Here is a 25225-nt window from a genome sequence, read left to right as displayed (position 1 = left end):
CCTACTGAAGGGCATCTGCATCTACCAAGTACAAGAATGCACATACCTTTTCATCTAACAATGCCAACCCTCAGGAAATTATTGAGCTCATGTGCTCGTTCAAAGGGTATCAATCACAGAACTGTCTGAGATAACTGAAAGTTGTTAAGTGACCTAAATACTCATCAACATGGAAGTAACTGAATAGGCTATGGTAAAATCAAACCACGAATAGTATGGAGTAGTTTAAAACAATGAGGTATTACTACAGGTACCAATCCATGCCTGCCCCATGCCCCCATACACATAAGTGAAAAAGGCAAGCTGCATAAGAATATTAACAAAGCAATACCCATAAAACAAAACTGTAGACATGTGCATATGATGCTCTCTACATAAATGCATAGAAAAAGGTTTGGATATGACATCTTTTCCTTCATATATATTCTGAAATCTTCCCATGTCAAAAGAAAAAAATCTAACTCATTCTTTTATAAAGGTTGTGGAATGTTTCATTGACTGGGTATAGCATGACCTAATCAATTCCCTGTTGATGAATATATAGTTGTTCTTGAACAGCTTTATCAAGTATAATTCGCATACTACACAATTCACCCACTTAAAGTATATAATTCAATGGTTTTGGAATATTATACTATTAATTTTTAAAAACTGTGATAAAACATAAAATTTGCCATTTTAACCATTTCAAGTACACAGTTCAATAGCATTAATTAAATGACTGTATCTTTTTTTTATTATAAATAAATGCTAATGTTAATCAACTGGAGCCAAAATACATGGTAAATATTTGGAAAACCAAGCTGGAAATCATAGACTTGAGCCTATATCTTTATTCAAACACTTAAAAATCCTCTCTAAAGGGTTTAGGTTTATCACTGCCATTAAAATTTATTTTGGGGACCTATTGATACCGATATACATATATATATATATATATTTGAAATCCAGTTGATTTACAATATTGTGTTAACTTCAGGTGTGATTTGGTTATATGTATTCTTTTTTTTCTGATTCTTTTCCATTATGTTTATTACAAGATATTGAACATAATTCCATGTGCTATACAGTAAACCTGTATTGTTTCCTAAAATAAATAAGTAAATAAAATAAATGCTGTAAATATACATCCTTATACATTCTTTGTGCACATGTGATCCTCTGCAGGATAGGCAGTATATTAAAAAGTAGACACATCACTTTGCAATAAAGGTCCGTATAGTCAAAACTATGGTTTTTCCCAGTAGCCATGTATGGATGTGAGAGTTGGATCAGAAAGAAAGCTGAGTGACAAAGAAGTGATGCTTTTGAACTAGGTGCTGGAGAAGACCCTTGAGAGTCCCTTGGACTACAGAAAGATCAAACCAGTCAATCCTAAAGGAAATCAATCCTGAATATTGACTGGAATGACTGATGCTAAAGCTGAAGCTCCAATACTTTGGCCACTTGATGTGAAGAACTGACTCATTAGAAAAGACTCTGATGCTGGGAAAGATTGAAGGCAGGAGGAGAAAGAGATGACGGAGATGAGACGGTTGGATGGCATCACTGACTCGATGGACATGAGTTTGAGCAAGCTCTGGGAGACGGTGAAGGACAGGGAAGCCTGGCGTGCTGCAGTCTATGGGGTCGCAAAGAGCTGGACATGACTGAGCGACCAAACAACAACAGGATAGAAAGCTCTCATCTGCTGAATATCAGTGATAAAGAGAAATACGGGTGAGTCTTTTCAGAAGATTACTACATCATTGTTAAATATGATTCTAAACCTCTAAAAAGGTATCAGTCCAGTCACTCAGTCATGTCCAACTCTTTGTGACCCCATGAATCACAGCACGTCAGGCCTCCCTGTCCATCACCAACTCCTGGAGTTCACCCAAACTCATGTCCATCGAGTCAGTGATGCCATCCAGCCATCTCATCCTCTGTCGTCCCCTTTTCCTCCTGCCCCCAATCCCTCCCAGCATCAGAGTCTTTTCCAATGAGTAAACTCTTCGCATGAAGTGGCCAAAGTACTGGAGTTTCAGCTTCAGCATCAGTCCTTCCAATGAACACCCAGGAAAGATCTCCTTTAGGATGGAGTGGTTGGATCTCCTTGCAGTCCAAGGGACTCTCAAGAGTCTTCTCCAGCACCACAGTTTAAAAGCATCAATTCTTCGGCACTCAGCTTTCTTCACAGTCCAACTCTCACATCCATATATGACCACAGGAAAAAACATAGCCTTGACTAGACGGACCTTTGTTGGCAAAGTAATGTCTCTGCTTTTCAATATGCTATCTAGGTTGGTCATTACTTTCAAGAAGTAAACGTCTTTTAATTTCATGGCTGCGGTCACCATCTGCAGTGATTTTGGAGCCCCCAAAAATAAAGTCTGACACTGTTTCCCCATCTATCTGCCATGAAGTGATGGGGCCAGATGCCATGATCTTAGTTTTCTGAATGTTGAGCTTTAAGCCAACTTTTTCACTCTCCTCTTTCACGTTCATCAAGAGGCTTTTTAGTTCCTCTTCACTTTCTGCCATAAGGGTGGTGTCATCTGCATATCTGAGGTTATTGAGATTTCTCCCAGCGATCTTGACTCCACCTTGTGCTTCTTCCAGTCCAGCGTTTCTCATGATGTACTCTGCATATAAGTTAAATAAGCAGGGTGACAATATACAGCCTTGACGTACTCCTTTTTCTATTTGGAACCAGTCTGTTGTTCCATGTCCAGCTCTAACTGTTGCTTTCTGACCTGCATATAGGTTTCTCAAGAGGCAGGTCAGGTGGTCTGGTATTCCCATCTCTTTCAGAATTTTCCACAGTTTATTGTGGTCCACACAGTCAAAGGCTTTGGCATAGTCAATAAAGCAGAAATAGATGTTTTTCTGGAACTCTCTTGCTTTTTCGATGATCCAGCGAATGTTGGCAATTTGATCTCTGGTTCCTCTGCCTTTTCTAAAACCAGCTTGAACATCTGGAAGTTCATGGTTCACATACTGCTGAAGCCTGGCTTGCAGGTAAGGACTCTTTATCTCTTTAAAGATAAGGATCTTTGCCGACAAAGGTCTGTCTAGTCAAAGCTATGGTTTTTCCAGTGGTCATGTACAGATGTGAGAGTTGGACCATAAAGAAAACTGAGTGTTGAAGAATTGATGCTTTTGAACTGTGGTGCTGCAGAAGACTCTTGAGAGTCCCCTGAACTGCAAGGGGATCAAAGCAGTCAATCCTAAAGGAAATCAGTCCTGAATAATTATTGGAAGGACTGATGCTGAAGCGGAAACTCCAATACTTTGGCCATCTGATGTAAAGAACTAAATCATTGGAAAAGACCCTAATGCTGGGAAAGATTGAAGGCAGGAGGAGGGTTCGACAGAGGATGAGATGGTTGGATGGCATCACCGACTTGATGGACATGAGTTTGAACAAGCTTCAGGGTTGGTATGGACAGGGAAGCCTGGTGTGCTACAGCCCACGGGGCTGCAAAGAGTTGGACATGATTGAGTAACTGAACCGAACTGAGAGAGATAAGGGATTTTCCAAAGCAAATGCAGAAGTGAAAAAACAAAAAAAGCTCTGCATCTTCCTGAGTTCATTCAAGTTGTCAAGTATATAAATACAAGCCAGTTAAAGCAAAGGATGCTCTGTCCCCCAGTACCTGAGCATGCATATGCTAGACAATGGAGTCAGTTATCTGCTATCCGACAGCTTATCCTGAAATTTTTGGTCAAACGTACCACAAGCACTGGACCCTGCACTGGACACAGCCTTATCTGGTTTCCTAATCTGAACTTCACACTCTGATTAGAAGGTGACCTCTGGACATTCACTTAATCCTTCGGTTTTGTGTCTCTCTTCTGTAAAATGGAGGGTCTAGCCTGGACGCCAGCACTTGTACGGCCCAGGTCACAAGGTTGTGCTGGCAGGAATGAGGTCAGCCTAAACCCATAGGTGTGCCAGAGCCAACCTCCAGAGACTGAAAGCTCAGGTCTGAATGTGCCAGTGACTTGTTTTGGGGCCCTGAGCAAGTTACTAAACTGCTGGCAAGTCAGTCTTGAAAGCTGTCAATTGGTATTTACCTTACAGAGTGTTGTGACAATTTAATGAGATAAAGCACAAATACTGCCTCCTTGTGCCTGACATCAAAGATGCCTTCAATAAAGGGTAGCTTTGAGTGTTTTAAACACCAAAACATGTGTCAGTGCCATGGTTCCAAGTTGCTAAATACCCCAACTTATATAACAGAGTATGCTTCTGTACCATTTATAATGTGGCAATCACATTCAGTCAATCCTAAAGGAAATAAATTCTGAATATTCAATGGAAGGACTGATGCTAAAGCTCTAATACTTTGGCCACCTGATGCGAAGAGCTGACTCACTGGAAAAGACTCCAATGCCTGCAAAGACTAAAGGAGAAAGGAGAACAGGGAGACAGAGGATGAGATGATTAGGTAGCATCACCGACTCAACGGACATAAATTTGAACAAACTCCAGGAGACAGTGGAGGGCAGAGGAGCCTGGTGTGCTGCAGTCCATGGAATTGCAAAGAGTCAGATATGACTTAGTAACTGAACAACAACAAAATCACATTCTGAGCACTTAACATCTATTAACTTATCTAATCCTCTCAATACCCTATGAGGCAAATATTATTACTTACATTTTACAAAAAAAAGAAACAGGCACAGAAGGTAAGAAACTCATTCTAGATCACAATTAGTGAATACCATAACCAGGATTTGAATTCAGACAATCTCTTCTATAGGGTCTATATTCTTAACCACTACCTAAACTGTTATTGTTATTTACAAGTATCTGTATTTATTGGTATGGATATAAATACAGTATCTCACCCTATTCTGATAGCTCTCCAGTTTCAATATCTGATAGCAACAACCCTTTCTTACCAAGATCTTACTAAGATTACTTTGATAGAACACTCACTTTTCACTCTACCACCTAATTTTAAAATCTTTTTTTTTAAAAGTATATGTGCTGCTGAAGCGAGCATTAAAACATCTTTTTAAATGACTACCAAATGAGAACATTTTTAAAGGCAGCTATAAAAAGACTGCATATTAAGAGAGGACATTATTAAAGTTCTCATTGGTCACTCATGGCCTCTAAGATCACACTGATTCCTATGTGTATAGGATGTTTTGAAAATCAAATGCTTAGCCATTACTTTCTCATATTGGGAAAGTATTCTGTTTTATTAGCTTACTTTATTTCCCTAGAGTTTCCACCTCAAAATTGAACAGTTTTTTCATGGGGTCTCAGAGTTGGACACGATTTAGCGACTGAACGAGAGAGGCTACACCTGCCCGGAATGATGTGGGCATGCGGAGGCTCAAGAGTGAGATCTTTTGACTACTTCAACATACAGGTGATCAGCCAAAAAGTTGATAGAATATATTTAATATATGGTATATAAAATACTGTATTTTCTAAGAATCTTGTTTTTATCCATTTCAGAAGGTCCTGAAAAGCCCCTTTGTAAAGCATCACATATATGTATGTCCACACACACACACACACATATATGTCCAACTAGAAGAGAATGTTCCAAATGGCAGGAATTAATAATCCTTGGCACTCGCCAGAGTCTGGAATGTTTGCCTTGCTTACGGCACTTTCTCAGACTATCCTTGCAAAGGTTCCATAGTCAATGCAGTAGCTTTCATGTTACCTGTCCCTGGGTTACAGAACCTTTATTCCAATAGATTCTTATGTAAAAATCTAGTGTAAGAAGTTAAGCTGAGCTGCTCTGGTTGAAGGAGCCAACCTGTTGTCTGTCTTTCTACCCACTAAAGTATGCCAAGTCACCTTGACAGAAGTTTCCCGGTTCTAGAGACCATTTGAAAACCGCAGGAACTGGAACGTGGATTCTAGGTTTGAGTTCCGAGCTCTGCTGCCTGCCAGCTCAACTGCCTTATGCAACTTCTCTCCAAGCCCCAGCTTCCTATCTGTAAAACAGGGGCACGTGCATGCTAAGTGTGTCAGTCATGGTGGACTCGGTGCGACCCCATGGACTGCAGCCCGCCAGCCTCCTCTGTCCATGGAATTCTCCAGGCAAGAATACGGGAGTGGGTTGCCATGCCCTCCTCTGGAGGATCTTCCCAATCTAGGGATCAATCCCATGTCTCTAATGTCTCCCGCATCAGCAGACAGGTTCTTTACCACTAGCACCACCTGGGAAGCCCCTGAAACAGGGATAACACTACTTAGTTCCCAGATTGACATCAGGGTTTAAAATAACATGTGAAAGTAGCTAGTATATAGCAAGCATTCAATAAAGTATACAACTTTAATGCTCAAAACCCCCTTTTTATTCCTTTTCTTTTAGATTTTTTTTAAAAATGTGGACCATTTTTAAAGTCATTGTTGAGTTTGTTACAATATTGCTCCTGTTTTACGTTTAGGTTTTTTGGCCACAAGGCATGCGGGATCTTAGCTCCCCAACCAGAGACTGAAGGCAAGCCCCTGCATTGGAAGGTGACGTCTTAACCACCAGGGGAGTCTCTATTCCTTTTTAAACATATTTTCCCAAGGACAAAGAACAGAATGTTCTGTGGAATCACAGTTCCCTGGGGGCTACAAACTATGCAATTTTAGTGAAGAGTTACGTGAGTCAAAATATTTTCCCTATTTATCACTGTCCTTTGAACAATCTGTTTCCAAAAAACCATAACCAAACTCACAAAGACACAACCTTCCTAAAACTTTGTATTTTCCAGTGAGCACAAACTAAGATACCCTAGGTGCTAAGACATATTAGAAACCATCATCAGTTCTACATAAACACATTGCTATGCATAAAATAGATAATTAATGAGAACCTACTATATATTAAGTTGGTGTAAAAGTAATTGCAGTTTTGCATTGTTGAAATTTGCTGTTAAATATTAGAATACGTTCTTTTTTTTTTTTAATCATTTATTTATTTTAATTTGGCTGCACTGGGTTTTAGTTGCTGCATGTGGGATCTAGCTCCTTGTCTAGGGATCGAACCCAGGCCCCCTGCATTGGGAGCACAGAGTCTTAGCCACTGGACCACCAGGGAAGTCCCTGGAATACATTCTTAAGCGTAATGTGGTTATGCCATATAGTATTTTCATGCACATTTCTCATTTTCTGATTTTTTTGCTAAGGACTTATTACTTTCCATTTTATATTTATTTTAGACTATTGAAATGATGTTAGACAAAAAGCAAATTCAAGAGATTTTTTTTTTTTTTCAAAACGAGTTCAAAATGGGTCATAGTGCAGTGGAGACAACTCACAACATTAACAATGTATTTGATCCAGGAACTGCTAACGAATGTACAGTGCAGTGGTTGGTCAAGAAGTCTGCAGAGAGACGAGAGCTTTGAAGATGAGGTGCATAGTGGCTGGTCATCGGAAGTTGACAGCAACCAATAGAGAGGATCATTGAAGCCGATCCTCTCCCAACTATATGAGAAGATACTGAAGAACTCAACGTCGACCATTCTACGGCTGTGTGGCATTTGAAGTACATTGGAAAGGTGAAAAAGCTTGATAAGTGGTGCTTCATGAGCTGACCACAAATCAAAAAAAACCATTCTTTTGAAGTGTCATCTTCTCTTATTCCTCACAATAATGAACCACTTTTAGATTGGATTGTGATATATAACGAACAGTGGAATGTATATGACAACTAGTGATTACCAGCTCAATGGCTGGACCAAGAAGAAGCTCCAAAGCACTTCCCAAAGCCAAACTTGTACCAAAAAAGGTCATGGTCACTGTTTCGTGGTCTGCTGCTGGTCTGATCCCCTACAGCTTTTTGAATCCTGGTGAAATCATTACATCTGAGAAGTATGCTCAGCAAATTGATGAGATGCATCGAAAACTGCAATGCCTGTAGCTGTCACTGGTCAACAGAAAGGGCCCAATTCTTCTCCACAAGGCCAAACTGCATGTCTTACAACCAGTGCTTCAAAAGTTGAATGAATTGGGTTATGAAGTTTTGCCTCATCTGCTGTATTCATCTGACCTCTCACCAAATAACTACACACTTCTTCGAGCATCTCAACAACTTTTTGCAGGGAAACAATATCACAACCAGCAGGAGTCAGAAAATGCTTTCTAAGAGCTTATGGAATCCAAAAGCATGGATTTTTATGCTATAGGAATAAACAAACTTATTTCTCATTGGCAAAAATGTACTGATTGTAATGGTTCCTATTTTGATTAATAAAGATGTGTTCGAGCCTAGTTATGATGATTTAAAATTCATGGTCTGAACTGCAATTACTTTTATACCAACGTATTAGCACAGGGAACTCTACTCAGTGCTCTGTGGTGACCCAAATGGGAAGCAAATCCAAAAAAGAGGGAATATGTGTATACATAGACCTGATTCACTTTGCTGTAGAGCAGAAACTAACACAACATTGTAAAGCAACTATACTCCAATAAAAATTAATTTAAAAAGAAAAAAACCCAGGAAACCACCGTCAATTCTTTATCCTTCACTGTGTATGAGGGCAGCATTCAGTGCCCCAGATGCTGCTTGCAGTACACTCTCACCCTGCCCCTTACTCCAGTCTGTTTTCTCCATTCATTTTACCAAGAATTCCTACCCTGTCACCTGTCTGCCTGGGAATAGTCAAAGCTTTGTCCAATTATCAGCTTCCCTGATAAACCTTTCTCGACTTTCCCAAGCACCCTGGATACCAGGCCTTTCAACATTTACAGCCCTGTTATGGTACTTTTCCAGAGAAGGCAATGGCACCCCACTCCAGTACTCTTGCCTGGAAAATCCCATGGACGGAGGAGCCTGGTAGGCTACAGTCCATGAGGTCGCTAAGAGTTGGACACGACTGAGAGACTTCACTTTGACTTTTCAGTTTCATGCATTGGAGAAGGAAATGGCAACCCACTCCAGTGTTCTTGCCTGGAGAATCCCAGGGACGGGGGAGCCTGGTGGGCTGCCATCTATGGGGTCGCACAGGGTCGGACACGACTGAAGTGACTTAGCAGCAGCAGCAGCATGGTACTTTTCCTATTAAGGTGACTAGGTGTAAGGCCCCGGCCCTAGTTCCTAAAGAGAAAGGTCCAGGTTCTTTGCAGCCTCCTGCCAAGGTTCTGATAGACAACAGGAGGGCAATAAATCAATTGTTGACTGAGTATATAAATGAATTACTGGAAGACACATTTGGATTATTAACCCAAATCTATCAGTTACCAAGACACAATTTTGGATCAGTTCCTTCATCTATGGAATCTGTTTGTTCTCAGCTCTAAGACAGGCATGTAAATAACTTAGAGCTTTTGTATAGCTTAAGTGAGGAAAATCTGCAAAGGGCCTAGCAGAGTGCCTGGCACATGACAGGTATGTAGTAAACAGCAGCTGCATGTCTTGCATTTTCTCACCCTTGCTGTTCCTACTCAATAACTTGCTAGAAAATGAGACCAAGATTAAGTTCCCTCTCTGTGCTGCTACACAACACTTGAAAAGTTTGAGTGGTTGTAGAGTTGACTCTAAAAAAACACAGGGGTCAGGGGTGCCAAGCCTCTGAACAATCAGAAGTCTTTTTTGTAATTTAGTCAGTCCTTTGTATCTGTGGCTCCTCAGAGGATTCAACCAACTGCAGATCATGTAGTTGGTAGTATTTACTGTTAAAAAAAAAACCCCAGTGGACCCACGTAGTTCAAGCTCATGATATTCAAGGGTCAACTATATTTCATGATAACTCCAATATTGTTTTAAAATAGAAAGTGTTTCTATCTTGTGCATGGTTGGTAGGCACACACCTTGGTACAGCCACTATAAAAAATGGTATGGAGTTTCCCCTCCCCACCCCCCAAATTAAAATTATACCTACCATGAAGAAAAAGTAAAGTGAAAGTGTTATTCACTCAGTCATGTCCAACTCTTTTGTGACCCCGTGGGCTGTAGCCTGCCAGGCTCCTCTGTTTGTGGGGATTCTCCAGGCAAGAACACTGGAGTGGGTTGCCATTCCCTTCTTCAGGGGGTCTTCCTGAGCCAGGGACTGAACCCAGGTCTCCTGCACTGCAGGTAGATTCTTTACTGTCTGAGCCACAGGGAAGCCCCAATAACTACCATATCACCCAGCAATTCCACTTCTGGGTATTTACTTGAAGGAAACAGAATCAGTATCTCCAAGAGGCGTCTTCACCCCCAAGTTCAAACAGTAGTAGTCATAATAGCCAAAACATGGAAACAACTTAAACGTCCACAGATGGATGAATGATAGAGAAAATGTGGTATGCACATAGAACGGAATTTTATTCAGCCATAAAAGAGAAGGAAATCTTGCCACCTGTGACAGCATGGAGGAAATGAGGGCATTATGCTAAGTGAACTAAGACACAGCTATGATCTGACTTATATGTGGAATCTGAAAAAGCTGGACTCACAGAAAGAGTGGATTGGTGGTTGCCAGAGGCTGGGAAGCAGGGGAAATGGGGAGGTGTTGATCAAGGGAAACAAACTTCCAGTTATAAATTCTGGGGACTTAACAGACAGTACAATGACTACAGGCTTTTCCGATGGCTCAGCAATAAAGAATCCGTATGCAATACAGGAGATCTGGGTTCAATCCTTGGGTCAGGAAGATCCCCTGGAGTAGGAAATGGCAACCCACTCCAGTATTGTTGCCTGGAAAATTCCATGGACAGAGGAACCTGGTGGGTTACAGTCACATGAGGTTGAAAAAAGAGTCAGACACAAGTCAGTGACTAACACACACAGTGACTATAGTGAACAATACTGTATTATATGAAGTTGCTGAATGAATGACCAGACTTAAATATTCTCACCACCACCAAAACAACATAGTATAGACGTGAGGAGGAGGAGATGTTAACTAATCTTTTTCTGATTTTATAGTACATGTGTTTCAAATTTCAAACTTACATAAAATTATACACCAATTATATCTCAATACAGTTGGGAAAAAAATTTTAAGCATCTATTCCTAGGTACTCTAACATATCTCTCTGAATTCTAGATTTAATTATTATTAAATACTTTCGGTATATAAGTCTGGCATAACTATAATTTGTCTCCAAAATGACTGATTAAAAAAAAAATCTTTGTGTGATCTGTACTCTGTGAGGGCAAAAAAGACACAATGTGCAATGCATCATTAAAATGCTTCTAGCTAAGTTGTATGATTAAAAATAAATGATCTTTTAGATTTAAATGAATAATCAAGCCCAAATATGGTACTTAAATCAGAACCCTTTATGCTGATTAATTCTGATGAACTATTCTTATTTTTGTAGATTTAATATTATGCTTTGTTGGTGCTCTGGTTTATTGGCGTGTTTCTATTTTCTCACTATTTTTCTTATTCCAGACATGGCTGTTGCACTTTACTTCTTAAAGAGAATCTTTATCATAATGCAAAATGAACTGTAAAATAATCAGAAATTTTCTGCTTAAGAAAGCAAACCTATCAGGCAGGAGTCCATAGGATGATGATGACTCTCTCTGGGTGAAGCATGAAGTCTTTCACAAGGTAGGCTAGGCCTTCCACAATCTGCCCGTCTTGCCTCCTCTCGCCCCTTCGTGCTCTCCTCTCTAGCCACATTCAACTTTTGCTCCACAGGGTCCATATGCCCCTTCACCACCAGACCTTTGAACACACTATTTATGGCCTTAACTTCCACCTTTCACCTAACTCACTTCTATCCCTCAGTTCCCCTGCCATCGAGTCCCCCAAGGTGAATCCCATCTGCATTCATTAGGATGTCTCTTCCTTCCCATGCACGTCTCAGATCATCAGCTCCATCAGGGCAGGGGACACATTTGACTTCTTACCTCTATATTTTTATGCCAGCACATGTCACAAACTATATTAAGCATTTGGTACACGTTTGCTGAATAAATTGAATGAATCTGTCCAGAGATATAGATTAACTAACGCAACTTTGGGATCTATCACTTAACTTTATGACTGTCAGACTTCACTTATAACTGCATCCAACATGGTTGGCCAGGACCTCTGCAAGGAAAGAATTAACATAGCTGGTCTGTTTTACTCCCTCCTTGCTTATCTCGGCTGCTGCTGCTAAGTCGCTTCAGTTGTGTCCGACTCTGTGTGACCACAGAGACGGCAGCCCACCAGGCTCCTCTGTCCATGGGATTTTCCAGGCAAGAGTACTGGAGTGGGGTGCCATTGCCTTCTCCGTGCTTATCTCTAGAATACTTAAACTCATCATAATGCCCTTAACCAAATTCTGAGCACTACTCTTTCAATGTTCTCTAATTAATGATGCTATTCTGTACCCGCAAGACAAAGGGTCAGTATATACCAGCCTAAAGCATTGTTTAAAGTAAACAGTAGTATTCATAATGGGTACCTGGTATTTAGTGTGGGTATGTGTCCTGGCTGGTCACGATAGTCATGTGACCAGCTCCTGTGAAGAACTCTGGGCCTCCAAGACTCGAGTGGGCTTCTGTGAGTGGAGACAGACTTCAGGTTGGAGAGAAGCATGCATCTGTGCAACCCTCACTGAGAACAGGTAAGCCCATGCTGACTTCTGTAGTTTTTGCTGCTGCTGCTGCTGCTAAGTCACTTCAGTCGTGTCCGACTCTGCACAACCCCATAGACAGCAGCCCACCAGGCTCCCCCATCCCTGGGATTCTCCAGGCAAAATGTATCATTATTCTGCTGTGCCTGCACTGTGTCTTTTGCTTCATTAATCCTGGCTATGACTTTGTAGAGTCACGGGTCCTTTGGCAATTTACTAGTGGGTGGTCATGGGACCCCAACTTCTACTTCTTGAACTGCTGCCCTTTCGAGATGTCTATGATACTGCTTTTCATCTTTTTCCTACTTCATTGCTGATTTTTTTCCTATCTCCTTTGCTGGCTTCTATCTCTATCAGACTCAAAAGATTACAGTATCCTACAGCTCTATTCTGGCCCTCTTTTATCTCTATTCTCGTTAGATTTTTTTTTAATCACATAGGTTTCAATGCCATCTACATGTTGATGACTCTCAAGTTTATTTCTATAGTCAAAACTTTCCTCCAAACTCCACCTATACACCTGTCTACTGGACATTCCCACTGGATATCTTTTAAGGATTTCAAATTTCTAAAATCTGTCTAAATCAGAGCTCTTTGTTTCAACCAAAACTTGTCCTTTTCTAGTGTTTTCTACCTTGGTAAATAATACCTTAAACACTTAGCTGCCCAAGCTGGAAACCTGAAAGTCATCCTGGATCTTTTATTGTTCCCTGATCCCTGCCCACTCTCTTCCAATCCATTAGCAAGTATTGTTGGTTTTATTTCCAAAGCAAATCTCTAATCCCTCCACTTCTCTCCATTTCTAATACAGCATCTTCATCCAAAACACCACCATTAACCGGTGCCTGGATTATTATAACTGAATTATTTTCCCTCCATCTATACTTTCCCCTTTCTAATTAACTCTCTACTCATCAGACAGCAGCAGAGGACGAGATGGTTAGATAGCACCACTGACTCAATGGATATGAATCTGAGCAAACTCCAGGAGATAGTGAAAGACAGGGAAGGCTGGCGTGCTCTAGTTCACAGGGTCGCAAAGAGTCAGACACGACTTAGCGACTCAACCACAGCAACAGCAGCCGAAGTCACAATTTTTCTAAACCCACATCAGATGACATCATTTTGATTAAAACTGTTCAGTAGTTTCCTGTTATTATCAGAAGAGCATTCAAGCTCTCCTTCTTTGAATTCGTGTGCCGGGCACTCTATGGACTGTCCCCTGCACCCCTCTCCAGCCACGCCCACTACTATTCTCCCCCTGCTCGCTGTGCTCCAGCGCCACTGGCCTCGTTTCTGTTCTTGGAATACAGCAGAGTCCTCTACCCTCAAAACCTCCTCACTCTCTGCCTACCCCTACACTGTGAGCTAGAGCGTGCTGCTGAATCTGAAGACACAGTCTGTACATTTAGAAGTATACGTTCCTGAAACTCAGAAGATGACCAGGCCCAACTAAATGCTTGTTAAGGCTAGAATGTGGTATTTCCAAATTTGTCTGTTTTTTTCATAAACAGAAAGGAATTTACTGGTAACAAATGATAACCCTGCCAGGCTTATCTCTAGGACAGCAAGATTATTCAGTCTATAAGAGTAAGTGTGTTCCTCAACTGAGCAACCTGCATCTCAGCTTTAACTCCACACACATTTGGTATTATCCGTGGTGGTTTGCTGGTTTAGTTGCCAAGTTGTTGTCTGACTCTTGCGACCCCATGGACTATAGCCCTCGAGATTCCTCTGTCCATGGGATTCTCCAGGCAAGAATACTGGAGTGGGTTGCCATTTGGTATTATTATAAATATAATATAAAGGGTGCTGCAGTCGTGTCCAACTCTGTGCGACCCCACAGACGGCAGCCCACCAGGCTCCCCCATCCCTGGGATTCTCCAGGCAAGAGTACCGGAGTGGGGTGCCATTGCCTTCTCCAATGCATAAAAGTGAAAAGTAAAAGGGAAGTCGCTCAGTCGTGTCTGACTCTTAGCAACCCCATGGACTAGAGCCCACCAGGCTCCTCTGTCCATGGGATTTTCCAGGCAAGAGTACCGGAGTGGGGTGCCATTGCCTTCTCCAGTATTATTACCAAGGTACAAATATATTTAATTATTAAAATAATGGGGAAACTTCTGTGGAAGTGCTCCATGTTAAAATGATCTATACTCTCCACACATCCCCACTTTCCATGCTATTTACTTTCTCAAGAGTAAACAGGCCCCGTAAAAGAATTTTAATGGACGGGCTTGACTGAGTTACCAATGAACAAGAGAATGAATATTTAATAGGGATTAAAAAAAAGATGCTTTCAACCTTCAATCTGTTGACCTCTGTATTTCCAAAACCTGTACATCTTAAATCTGTAAAGCATTGCTGAGTTTGGAAGGAAAAAAAAGACTCTTAACATTAAGAGATTCCAAGTACCTGCTTAACATTTGTGTGTGTGTGGCAGGGAGGGGGGCGGCGGGTGGAGAGGTCCTTTCTCTTTTTTTTACATTTTCTAAATATACTTGAATTATTTTTGCACTGTTCAAATAAAACCAGGGATATTTACTTAAACTCTTCTTAATGGAAAGGGGTCTGTGTGTGTATCTCTTGTATTTACTCTCTTAACACATGTTTGGTTAGTGTCTGGGGGGCTGAGGGGAGAGGCGGACAAAACCCCTTTAGGTTGGCAGTGAACAGTTCAGTTATCCGCCTTACTGCCCGAAGGACACTAACGTCCCTACTGCCTCCTCCCACACACCAGTGACTCACTGTGGGTCCTCCATTACCACTACTCCAAGTTATACTATTTTACTGTAGTTTGAGCAAAATACTTTACATGGCCAGGAAACAATTCATTTTCTTGACACTTATGGGTACATACTACATACTATATAATGTTGCATAAAGTTACATATAGTATGTGTAACTACATAAATGTCTATAAAAGTATACATAAAAATAAACATCTTACATACATACACATAGCACACTATATACTATACTGTATAAAGTGTATTTACATTAAAGTTTCCTTCACAGTGCATGGAAAAACTCTTCAGCTGTGACCCTCAGAGCGCCTGTCACATACAATCAGCGCATATTTGGGACTATGATACACAGATGAGCAAAAGCCCTGCCCTCCAGGTGCAATATAGACAGAGGGGCTGGAAGATGCTCAGGAAGAGTCTACCTCTGCCCAAGCGTCTAAAGAAACGCTTCCAGGAGGAGATGACACTTTGAATTCAGCTCAATCAACGGAAGAAATGATCGAGTGGTCCCCAACACCCATTCCTGCTCCGAAAGTGCGGCAGTGTGCTCAACATTCACCTGACTACATTCCTAGTACTCCTGTGCACGCTGTTGGAAAGGGGCGCTCAGTTACATGTCGGGAGGACTGTCAGCTCAGGTGACTGTGGTCGTGCTCCTTAGTGTGGTTCTAGTTCCCGCAGAGATTTCTATCAGAGCAATTTTTAAAAACTGCGTAAACAACTCCCTGAAAGCTCTTTGTTTATACAGATTGCAGGTTTGCTTTCTTCTCCCAGACTTTGTGACAGTGCCTGCATATTTGAAGGGTTTACCCTGTTGTTAATGCCTTTATACCCCACCATGAAGGCTGTTATCTTCAGGAAGCTCTGGGGAGGTTCAGAAGCCTGAGGAGCCTAAGTCTGAGGAGCCAGTTTGAAGCCAACTTGTTTGAAGTTGGTGGCATTTTTGTGATGCCATGGAGATTAAACCTCCAGTTGAGCTTTTGATAAAGTTATGTATGTGAAAGGCCACAGACCAGAAAATGTGCACTTTTTAACCATCTGACATGCAGCAGTCCTTACAAAACAGGCATGAGAAAACATTTTTTAACGTGGAACTTATGTCTGTTTTTGTATTTTTTATTTAATGTCTGTTTATTTGCACACAAACTCAAATAAGGATTTCCTACCTTCTCAGCAAACTACTATCTTACATTGCATTGAATGACTACAGAGCTAGAAAGAATACCAATTGCTTTAAATCACCAGATAGGAAGTTCTGATTTAATCTCTTTCCCTTAACCCAAATGCATGTTGGTATTTGATATAATCTTTAAAAATTTAACTTTTTGGTAATAACCTATAAGGGAAAAGAATCTGAAATATATATACACACACACATATTTTATGTATATATAAACTAAGTCACTTTGCTGTACACCTGAAACATAACATTGTAAATCAACTATACTTCCTTTTTTTTTTTTTTACTGTAATATTCTTATCTTACTTTCTGACTTTGTATTCTTTGAGAAAGGGACACTCTAAATGCACAAAATAAAGGAAGGAAACAGGGTGAACAGCAGTTTGTTCTCAACTCTAGATTCTATTTGTCACTGTAGTGTTACCTCCAGACACACAGTTTTTTTTGGTTAAGAACAGAAACCAAATACCTTTTGGACGCTGGCTACACAAACCTGAAGAGGGTCCTTATCAGCTCTCTGCATCTGTGGTTTTCGACCAACAGTTCCAAACCCTATCAGTTGAGGCCTCTTTTCACACCCAATATTTCGCAACTCTTCTTTTATTTACTGTGTTGGCATAAAATTCACAGAAAATATTTGCCTAGGTAATTTCAAAAAGATTTATATATCAAGGAAAAAAAAGCAATTTATAATAAACCATGTTATCAATATGTAAATACTTGGGCACCATCCACTCAAAGACACAATGAAAAAGATGCTTATATCAATTCTTGAGACTCACAGTGAAGGCATTTATTACAAATGCAGACTGATACAGCTGTGTGCCCACTGGTGTCAGGATTTTATGTGAAATATCTCAAAATCAGGTTCAGAGAAAAACATAATAAAATTTTCCTCAATTTACCTATAGTTACATTCCTGGAAAGTTTGTTACATATTAATATTGTGAAGGAAAATATTTTGCATTTGTAAATAAAAGAATTGGTTTTAGGTTCAGATGATGGTAAGCTTGTCTTTCACTTATGGAAGACATTAGAAAGTATGGGGGACGATTTTTCACTATGCATGACAATTCTGTGTATTTGTTAACACCACCAGGAGGATGCATTATCAGCAAGGTCCCCCATCCAAAGACTTCAAAGTTATGGCCTAAACCGCCCCTCAATTTTCAAATTTTCCCCCTAGGGGGCGGTACTGCTCTTAATGAGAAACACTATTATCAACTTCAGAGATGGCATTTAGGTGGGTGGGTGTCCACAAAGTGTGCAAACCAGAACTTCAGCCTTCTCCTTTTGCCTCATAATCAAACAGTTTTGGTATAAAGAAAAAAGACTAAGTCTACACAAAAATATGGAATTCACACTGCTTTGGATGAAACTGCAAATACTGAAAAGGGGTCAAGGAGTTCTACAGAATATCACTCAGCACAAAAAACATTTAAAACAGGCCTTTCCTTGGATGATAGAGTATGCTTGTCTACTTTTTCAGAATCACAGGGATCGGGGCAAGGGGAGAGGCAAGGATGTGTGGGGGAGGGGAAAGGGACAAAAAGAGAGAAAAGGTAACCGGAGAAACTTTTCTCTTCAGCAAAGTGCTTTTAAGGGTTCACTATTGGGCAAGACAGACTTGGTTCCAATCACTCTGTCATTTACTGACTATGGATGATTCATTCAATCTCAATTCTTCCCATGTGAACTGAAGGGTAGTAATGGTATTTCACACTCTTGCTAGAGTGATTAGGTGAGGTGTATGTGTAAAGTGCTAGGTAAAGAGTAAAATTCAATTAATGTCGGCTGTCACTATCCTTTAAGTTTCAAATGGCCCGAGAGTATTGGTGTTTGGATATATTTGAGATTTGGAACAAAAATTGTTCCTAGACACAAGAAGCAGAGTAAAATTCTGTTATTTTTTGGATATTCTATCTCATCCTCTTCAAATATCATCCTACAAATATGGTGGAAATCTAAATCATTTCCTTGTAAGAAAAAAAAAAAAAAAAGCAGTGTCTTTAAGAAACTGAGTGGTTATAAAACAAGGCTGATATTCCTAAGATGTTTCAGAAAAGGACCTTACATTTCAAGTTAAAGAAGGGGAAAGGCTAACTCAATGTAATCTGAAATCACAAACATGTATATTACAGCTGAAATTCCTAGATTTTAATGGTCTTCTTGGTATTTAGTCCTCAATATGTCAATATTTACATCACAAAAAGCATTTTATGCAGGATCTCAAGCAAACTGGCTGTCCAATCACATTTGGGAAATGAACAGAGTGACAGAAAACTGAACGTCGTGCAAAAGTCTTAAATACAATGTTCTTTTCCAAGGGTAAATTGCTAGTCAAAATCTAGTCAAAGGTAGTAGACAATGAGATACAGTAGTAGTCAAGGGTAGTAGACAATGAGAGATCTGCATACACAAACGCAGTGCATGCCTCTTTGGGGCTGGAATCTAAGCCAATTCTAGGAAGATTTTTGAGCATATGCAATGTTATGAAGATTCCTGGCAGAGAAATTCAATAAAATATCTGTTGAATGAATATAGGACAGTGAGAGTTCGTGAGGTAAATGCATGAGAAGTAAATTCTCCTTTATACTTTAAACAATCATGAAAAAATCATGAAACAGTGATCTTTCATCATCAAAACAGTCAGCATATCTACCTTCTTAGCTAATGTTAAAGTAAACAATATTGTTAACTACAGGCACTCCACCGTACAGTAGATCCCTAGGACATATTCATCCTGATGACCAAACTCTGTACCCTTTGGCAAATACTACAGAAATCTTTAAAGCCACTAATGCCTGATTTATCACTGATATAAGATTTAGAAGAGTTAAGCATACATTTCTTGTGCAATTATCAAATCAATACACTCCTAGGAAATAAGTTTCGTTACATGTATCAAATACATAAAACTGCTTTAAGTGTTGGTAATTTCCTTTTTGGAAATGTATCCTCAATAGCAGGTCTTATCCTGAACGGCAGTGCTTACGTAATACTTTACCATGATCCAGGAAGTATTCTAACCACCCAGGGTCACACTGCTACAAAATAGAGAATCTGGAATTTGAACTTGGGCCTTGTGGTTACCAAGCCTGTGTGCACTCTGACAACTTTAGTTGTTTTAGCTACAAAGATGTTCTCTATGGCATTAAATTTTATTTATTTTTAATTGAAGGATAATTGCTTTACAATATTGTGTTGGTTTCTGCCATATATCAACATGAATCAGCCATTGGTATACATATGTCCCCTCCCTTTTGAACCTCCATTTTTTTTTTTAACAACAAGAAAAGTTTAGAAACAAACTAAGTGTTCATCAGTGGGGTCTAAGTTAAACAAACAATAGTACGTCCATTGATAGGACACGTAGCAGGCATTAAAAGTTAAGTTTTAGAAAAATGTTTGCACAGGCAAGCAAGTCATTTGGCTCAGTGGGAGGGGAGAAAGACACAAAGGGCATATAGCCTTTTAAGTTTACTAAATGTTTCCTTTGGATGGTGAGATTTTAATTTTCTTCTTGGTGCTTTGTTATATCTTCCCAAATGTCTAGATGAACTTGAGTTTCTTTTGTACTCAGAAAAAAAATTGCTCATAACAAAGTTCTGTCCAGATCAGCACAGCCCAAAATGCGGTGCAAGTCATATGTAATTTAAAATGTTTTAGAAACCACAACCATGTTAACAAAATTAAAACCAGGTGAAGTTAATTTTTAAATATGTCTTATTTCACCTATATATTTAAAACATTACATTTTAACAAGGAATCAATATAAAATATTAATGGACTATTTTACTTTTTGGTATTAAAATCTTCAGAGTCACTTTTAGCTCATCTTAATTTGGTCTGGTCACATTTCAACGGCTCAATAGACAAGTGGCAACTAACTACTGTGTTGGATCTTGGCAGAAGCTTTATTTTCAGATCAAATGTGCCCAAAACATGACTCTGAAACCCTCCACTAACTACCACAATCTCCATACAACCACACCTATGTGGAACTGCTTCCTTGATGAGAAAGATGTTCTTGAGACCTAACACTTGTCAGCTGTGTGATCTTCAGCAAGTTAATTGACTTATCTGTACCTCATTGGACCCATTCTGTAAATGACGTTAATGCCTACTTTGAGATGCTGAGATTTAAAAAACATATTAAAACACCCAATACGTGGAAAGCACTTTATAACATATTGTTATCTAATCCTTGACCTTTGCAACCTTCCTTATTCAGACAAAGGTTAGACTTAGCAAGAGGAAAGACAAGATTCTTAGAATAGATGTAGGAAATCTTATTTAAAATGGTCCTAGAACTAATCAGAGGGGATGTGAAGAGAAAAGCTGGGGAGTCTATTGATACAACAAATACATTTATATTTTAAAGGGGGCTATCTGATGCCAGGACACAAATGGCACACTTTTCAGCTTGCTTCACAAGACTCCTTTGGCAAATATTCAAGCCACTAAACAAACATAAAAATCACTGAATATGTGCCAAACACACTCCACAAAGGGACTTAGGAATAATTAAAAAGATAGGAGAAGATAATTACAGTATTGTGATGATGATTTTTGCCATACATCAACATGAATCAGTCACAGGTATAATGTGTTCCCCCATTCTGAACCCCACTTCTACCCCCCTCCCCACCCCTATCCCCCCTGGGTTGTCCCAGAGCACTGGCTTTGGGTGCCCTGCTTCATGAATCAAATTTGCACTGGTCATCTATTTTACATACGGTAATATACTTTCAATATATGTTTCAGAATATATTTCAACACTATTCTCTCAAATCATCCCACTCTCTCCTTGTCCTACAGACCCCAAGTCTGTTCTTTATATCTGTGTCTCTTGCTGCCCTACTGTATGTAGGACTGTCATTTCCATCTTTCTAAATTCCAAATATATGTGTTAATATATAGTATTTGTGTTTCTCTTTCTGACCTGCTTCACTCTGTATAATAGACTCCAGTTTCATCCACCACATTAAAGTTGACTCAAATGTGTTATTTTTTATAGCTGAGTAATATTCCATTGTGTATATGTACCACAGCTTGCTTATCCATTCATCTGCTGATGGACATCTAGGTTGCTTCCATGTCCTAGCTATTGTAAATAGTGCTGCGATGAACATTGGGATACATGTGTCTCTTTCAATTCTGGTTTCCTCAGGGTGTATGCCCAGCAGTGGGATTGCTGGGTCATACAGTAGTTCTAATCTCCACACTCTTCTCCACAGTGGCTGTACCAGTTTGCATTCCCACCAACACTATAAGAGGGTTTCCTTTTCTGCACACCCTCTCCAGTATTTTTTGTAGACTTTTTGATGACAGCCATTCTGATTGGTGTGAGATGGTACCTCATTGTGGTTTTGATTTGCATTTCTCTAATAATGAATGATGTTGTGTGCAGAGCTTTTGTGTAGGTTTCAAACATTTCAAAATTAAAAACTGGAAAAATACTCAATTATAATAGAAGGCCATTAATCATGACATTTATTTTTTTGGCATCACTCTTTATAACAGAGGCCACTAGAAACTATATAGATGGCTCAAAGATGAATGACTAACAAATTAACATAATCAACATAAAATATTATATAGCAACCAATTCACACTAGCAAACCATTCAATTCATAGAAATACGTAATGAAATAATATGAACTGGGAGAAAGAAAGCAGACTATAATCCATGATCACAGCAGTGAAAATACATGTGACAGGCATTTACAAAAGCTAAAAATAAATTGGCAAGATAGAAATATTACTTTCCCTTCTAGGTAGGTTGTCCACATTCATAATACAAAAAGAAAAATAAATAACACATATGGTAAATCATGTTTGCTAAGTAAGCATCTTACATCAGAGGGCAAGATGGCCAGGGAGAACTGTCCATCTAGCAAAAAGAGTACCAACAACCATACAAGGATGCCCTGGCAACCAGCTCCCAGTTACCACTGTACAGTTTAACCTCCTGCTCGGAACCCAATAGCAGATTTGGGACTTATCTTAATCAGAGTAATGATTCAGAGCATACTCAATACAAAGCTTTGACCTAAACTAGCATCATTGTATTTTTTACATGATAATTCCCCAGTCCTTTAACTATAAGAGTGCACACAGGTAAAAACAATTAAAGCTTGCTGGCTTTCATTATTGCTATAGTCTGACAGCATGCAGGGTAGATCAAAATAGCTGGTTGACATTGAGAGAGAGTCCCTGATTTTCTTGCACAAGCACTTTGTGCTTGAAAAAATAAAAGCTAACTCACTTAGTACTTAAAAATTAACAACATTCACATTGCCTTGTGGTTTAAATGATGACTGAACAATAACTCAAGTCAGCTGTGCTCTGTTTTTCCTTTATTGATATAATTAGTATTCTGAGATCTTTTAAAGTTGCTCTTCTTTACCCCTAGGGGAAAACAATTTCAAAAGGCTATATACGTATGCTGATTCAAGATATGCTTTCTCATACATTCAATCTCTATAATTTTGGATTATAGAGCAATATGGAATAATTCTGGCACCAACTCTTTAGCAATGCTGTTTAAAAACAAAGATGCCATTACACACAAGCCTAGGATTTTTCTGTTGCATTGCATACAAGCAAACTTATGGAACACTGCTTACAATATAAACCACAGCCTTAAGTTTTTGGGAAATGATTACTTCAGAATATGGTGATTAAGAGACTCCCAAATTGGCTGAAAAACACAGAGCTAAAATTCAGTTGGGGTTGAAACACACCTTATAAAGAGTTGAGATCCAAGAGACTCATGCACAGATCTTTGATTTACCACTCATTTTGCAGGACTTAAAACCAAAAGAACAGATTTGCAGATTGTTAAAGTATTATTCTGGTGTGGGGGGGGGGGGGGCGGAAAGAGTTGAGATCCAAATTACATACACTTGACAAAACTTAAATATTTAGTCAACTGGTATGTTTTGGGGGAAGTACCAATATAAGATTAATAATACGTGGTAAAATTATTTGTCTTTTCCCCCAAATATTTAAGCCTTGAAGCAGAATGATCTGTGTGCCAATCCTGGTTATAAAACTCACTAGTGATCTGGGGTGTTCTTGGGCAAAATACTCATTTCACTATGATTCAGTTTTCCTATCTACTAAAAAATAATTAATATAATATACATTTACATGTTTATACTCAATATATGGCTTCCAAATTAAAATAAAGTATTTAAATAATGAGCATGAAAATACTAGGAGCAATACCAGTCACTGCTATGGTACACTTATTATTCAGCAATTGTCTTATTCCAATGAATAATTTTTAAAACAGCTTTTTAATCAGTACCAGAGTCACTTTTTTTTACATAACTTTAAGCCATAGGGCTAATTATACATGATATAGAAATCTCACCAACAGAACTGAACTATTTCGAATTTAAAAGAGACTTGCAGACAGGATCCTAACAGTCTGAATCATATTTAAAGAAGCCATCAAAAAGGGAAACTTGAGATGGGTAAACAGACTTCTTTTGCAAAAGTTTATCTAGAAAACTAAAGGCTAAAATATTCATTCCAAGAAATCTGTCTGCAAAATCCAAAATCAGAACGCCATTCACGCAAAGCACTCAATGACACCGAATGACAGCGGAGACGTTTAGTAAAATTCAGATCTTAGTACTCCCCTGACAAAAAGCAACGCAACTCACAAAGGGAGAAACAATCTACACGCGAGACAGTGATGGATTCGCCTGGAGCCCCTCTGAGTAGCTTCATAGAAAGGGGACAGGAAACTAAGGTATATTTGATGAATGAAAGTGAGGACTAGGGGTTTTGGAAAGTACAGGAGACGCGCCCTACCTTGTACAGATTTCCCGATACTGTGTAAGTGAGTGATAGAACTGTAGTTTTGGGCAACATTCTTCAGAAACGCTTCCATCTCTGGCTGGTGGTGGTAGCTGAAGTCCAGGGCAGCTACCGCAGGCATTAGCAGCCCTAGCCAGAGGCGGGCGCAGTCCATGTTCTAGAGATGAATAAAAATAATAAAGCTGAGCAGATAAGGCAGGCGGTGGGCTGGAGGGAAAATGTGAATGCTACTAGCTCCCGCTCTGCTCTTTAGTATCAGATCTCCCGACACTAAAGCTCGCTGCTTCCGAAAGAGGTAAAAGTTGGAAGTAACACCTTCAGGAGTTAGCGTACCCAGAGCACCGGCAGCCCCAGGTGCCCACCATCCCGTAGCCCACCCAGCCCCTCCCCACGTCCCCACCGCCCGTCAGCCGCAGCAGCTGCGCCTGACCCCGCGCGCCCCAGGCCTCACCCCTGCCCAGGCGCACACCACCGCCTGGCTGCAGCCGCTTGCCGAAACCAGACATTATAGCTGGGCCAGGGGGCGGGCGAGTTCAGGTCCCGCCCTCGACATCTAACTGACGTCGCTTTGGCCCACTCAGACACCGCGGGAGGCACTCCGGGGCGGGGTCTAGCCCGGCGACCCGGGCACCTCTGCCTGCTTCTCACCTGAGCCCGCCGGCGCCCACGCGGCGCGAGGATTCCAGGGCGCGGCGGCTTGTGCCGAGGCGTGGCAGAGCTTCCCGAAACCGAGTTACCTTGCGTGGTCTTAGTTTTTGCCGGCGCCCTAGGTTGGAAGTATCCTCACCTCGGCCACCGCTCCGTCCGATGTAGGGGTCCCCGGCGCTCCGCCCAACAGCTGCAGCAAGGGCTGGGACGGCTTCTCGCGTTGGGCGGTGCGGGCCGGCAAGCCCGGGGCTCACCTGGAGCCCCACGATGCGCCGTGAGTACCGGGCGGCCGCAGCTGCAGGCAGG

General features: G+C 40.3%; 1 protein-coding gene across 1 annotated transcript in view; it reads right to left on the bottom strand.

The window, feature by feature from the left end:
• Positions 1-24791, bottom strand: part of CPM (carboxypeptidase M) — a 75250-nt gene extending 50459 nt beyond the window's left edge. Inside the window, exons 1-2 of the mRNA XM_010841556.1 lie at positions 24723-24791; positions 24266-24428 (exon numbers count right to left, since the gene is read on the bottom strand). Coding sequence (XP_010839858.1) covers positions 24266-24425 — 160 coding nt within the window. The 5' untranslated portion in view covers positions 24426-24428; positions 24723-24791. The remainder of the gene's footprint in view (positions 1-24265; positions 24429-24722) is intronic.
• Positions 24792-25225: the final 434 nt, after the last annotated feature.

This window comes from Bison bison, unplaced genomic scaffold (assembly GCF_000754665.1).
Source record: "Bison bison bison isolate TAMUID 2011002044 unplaced genomic scaffold, Bison_UMD1.0 scf7180017864163, whole genome shotgun sequence".
NCBI lineage: Eukaryota > Metazoa > Chordata > Mammalia > Artiodactyla > Bovidae > Bison > Bison bison.
The sequence above is the reverse complement of the archived record's forward strand: the minus strand, read 5'-3'. Positions and strand labels throughout refer to the sequence as shown.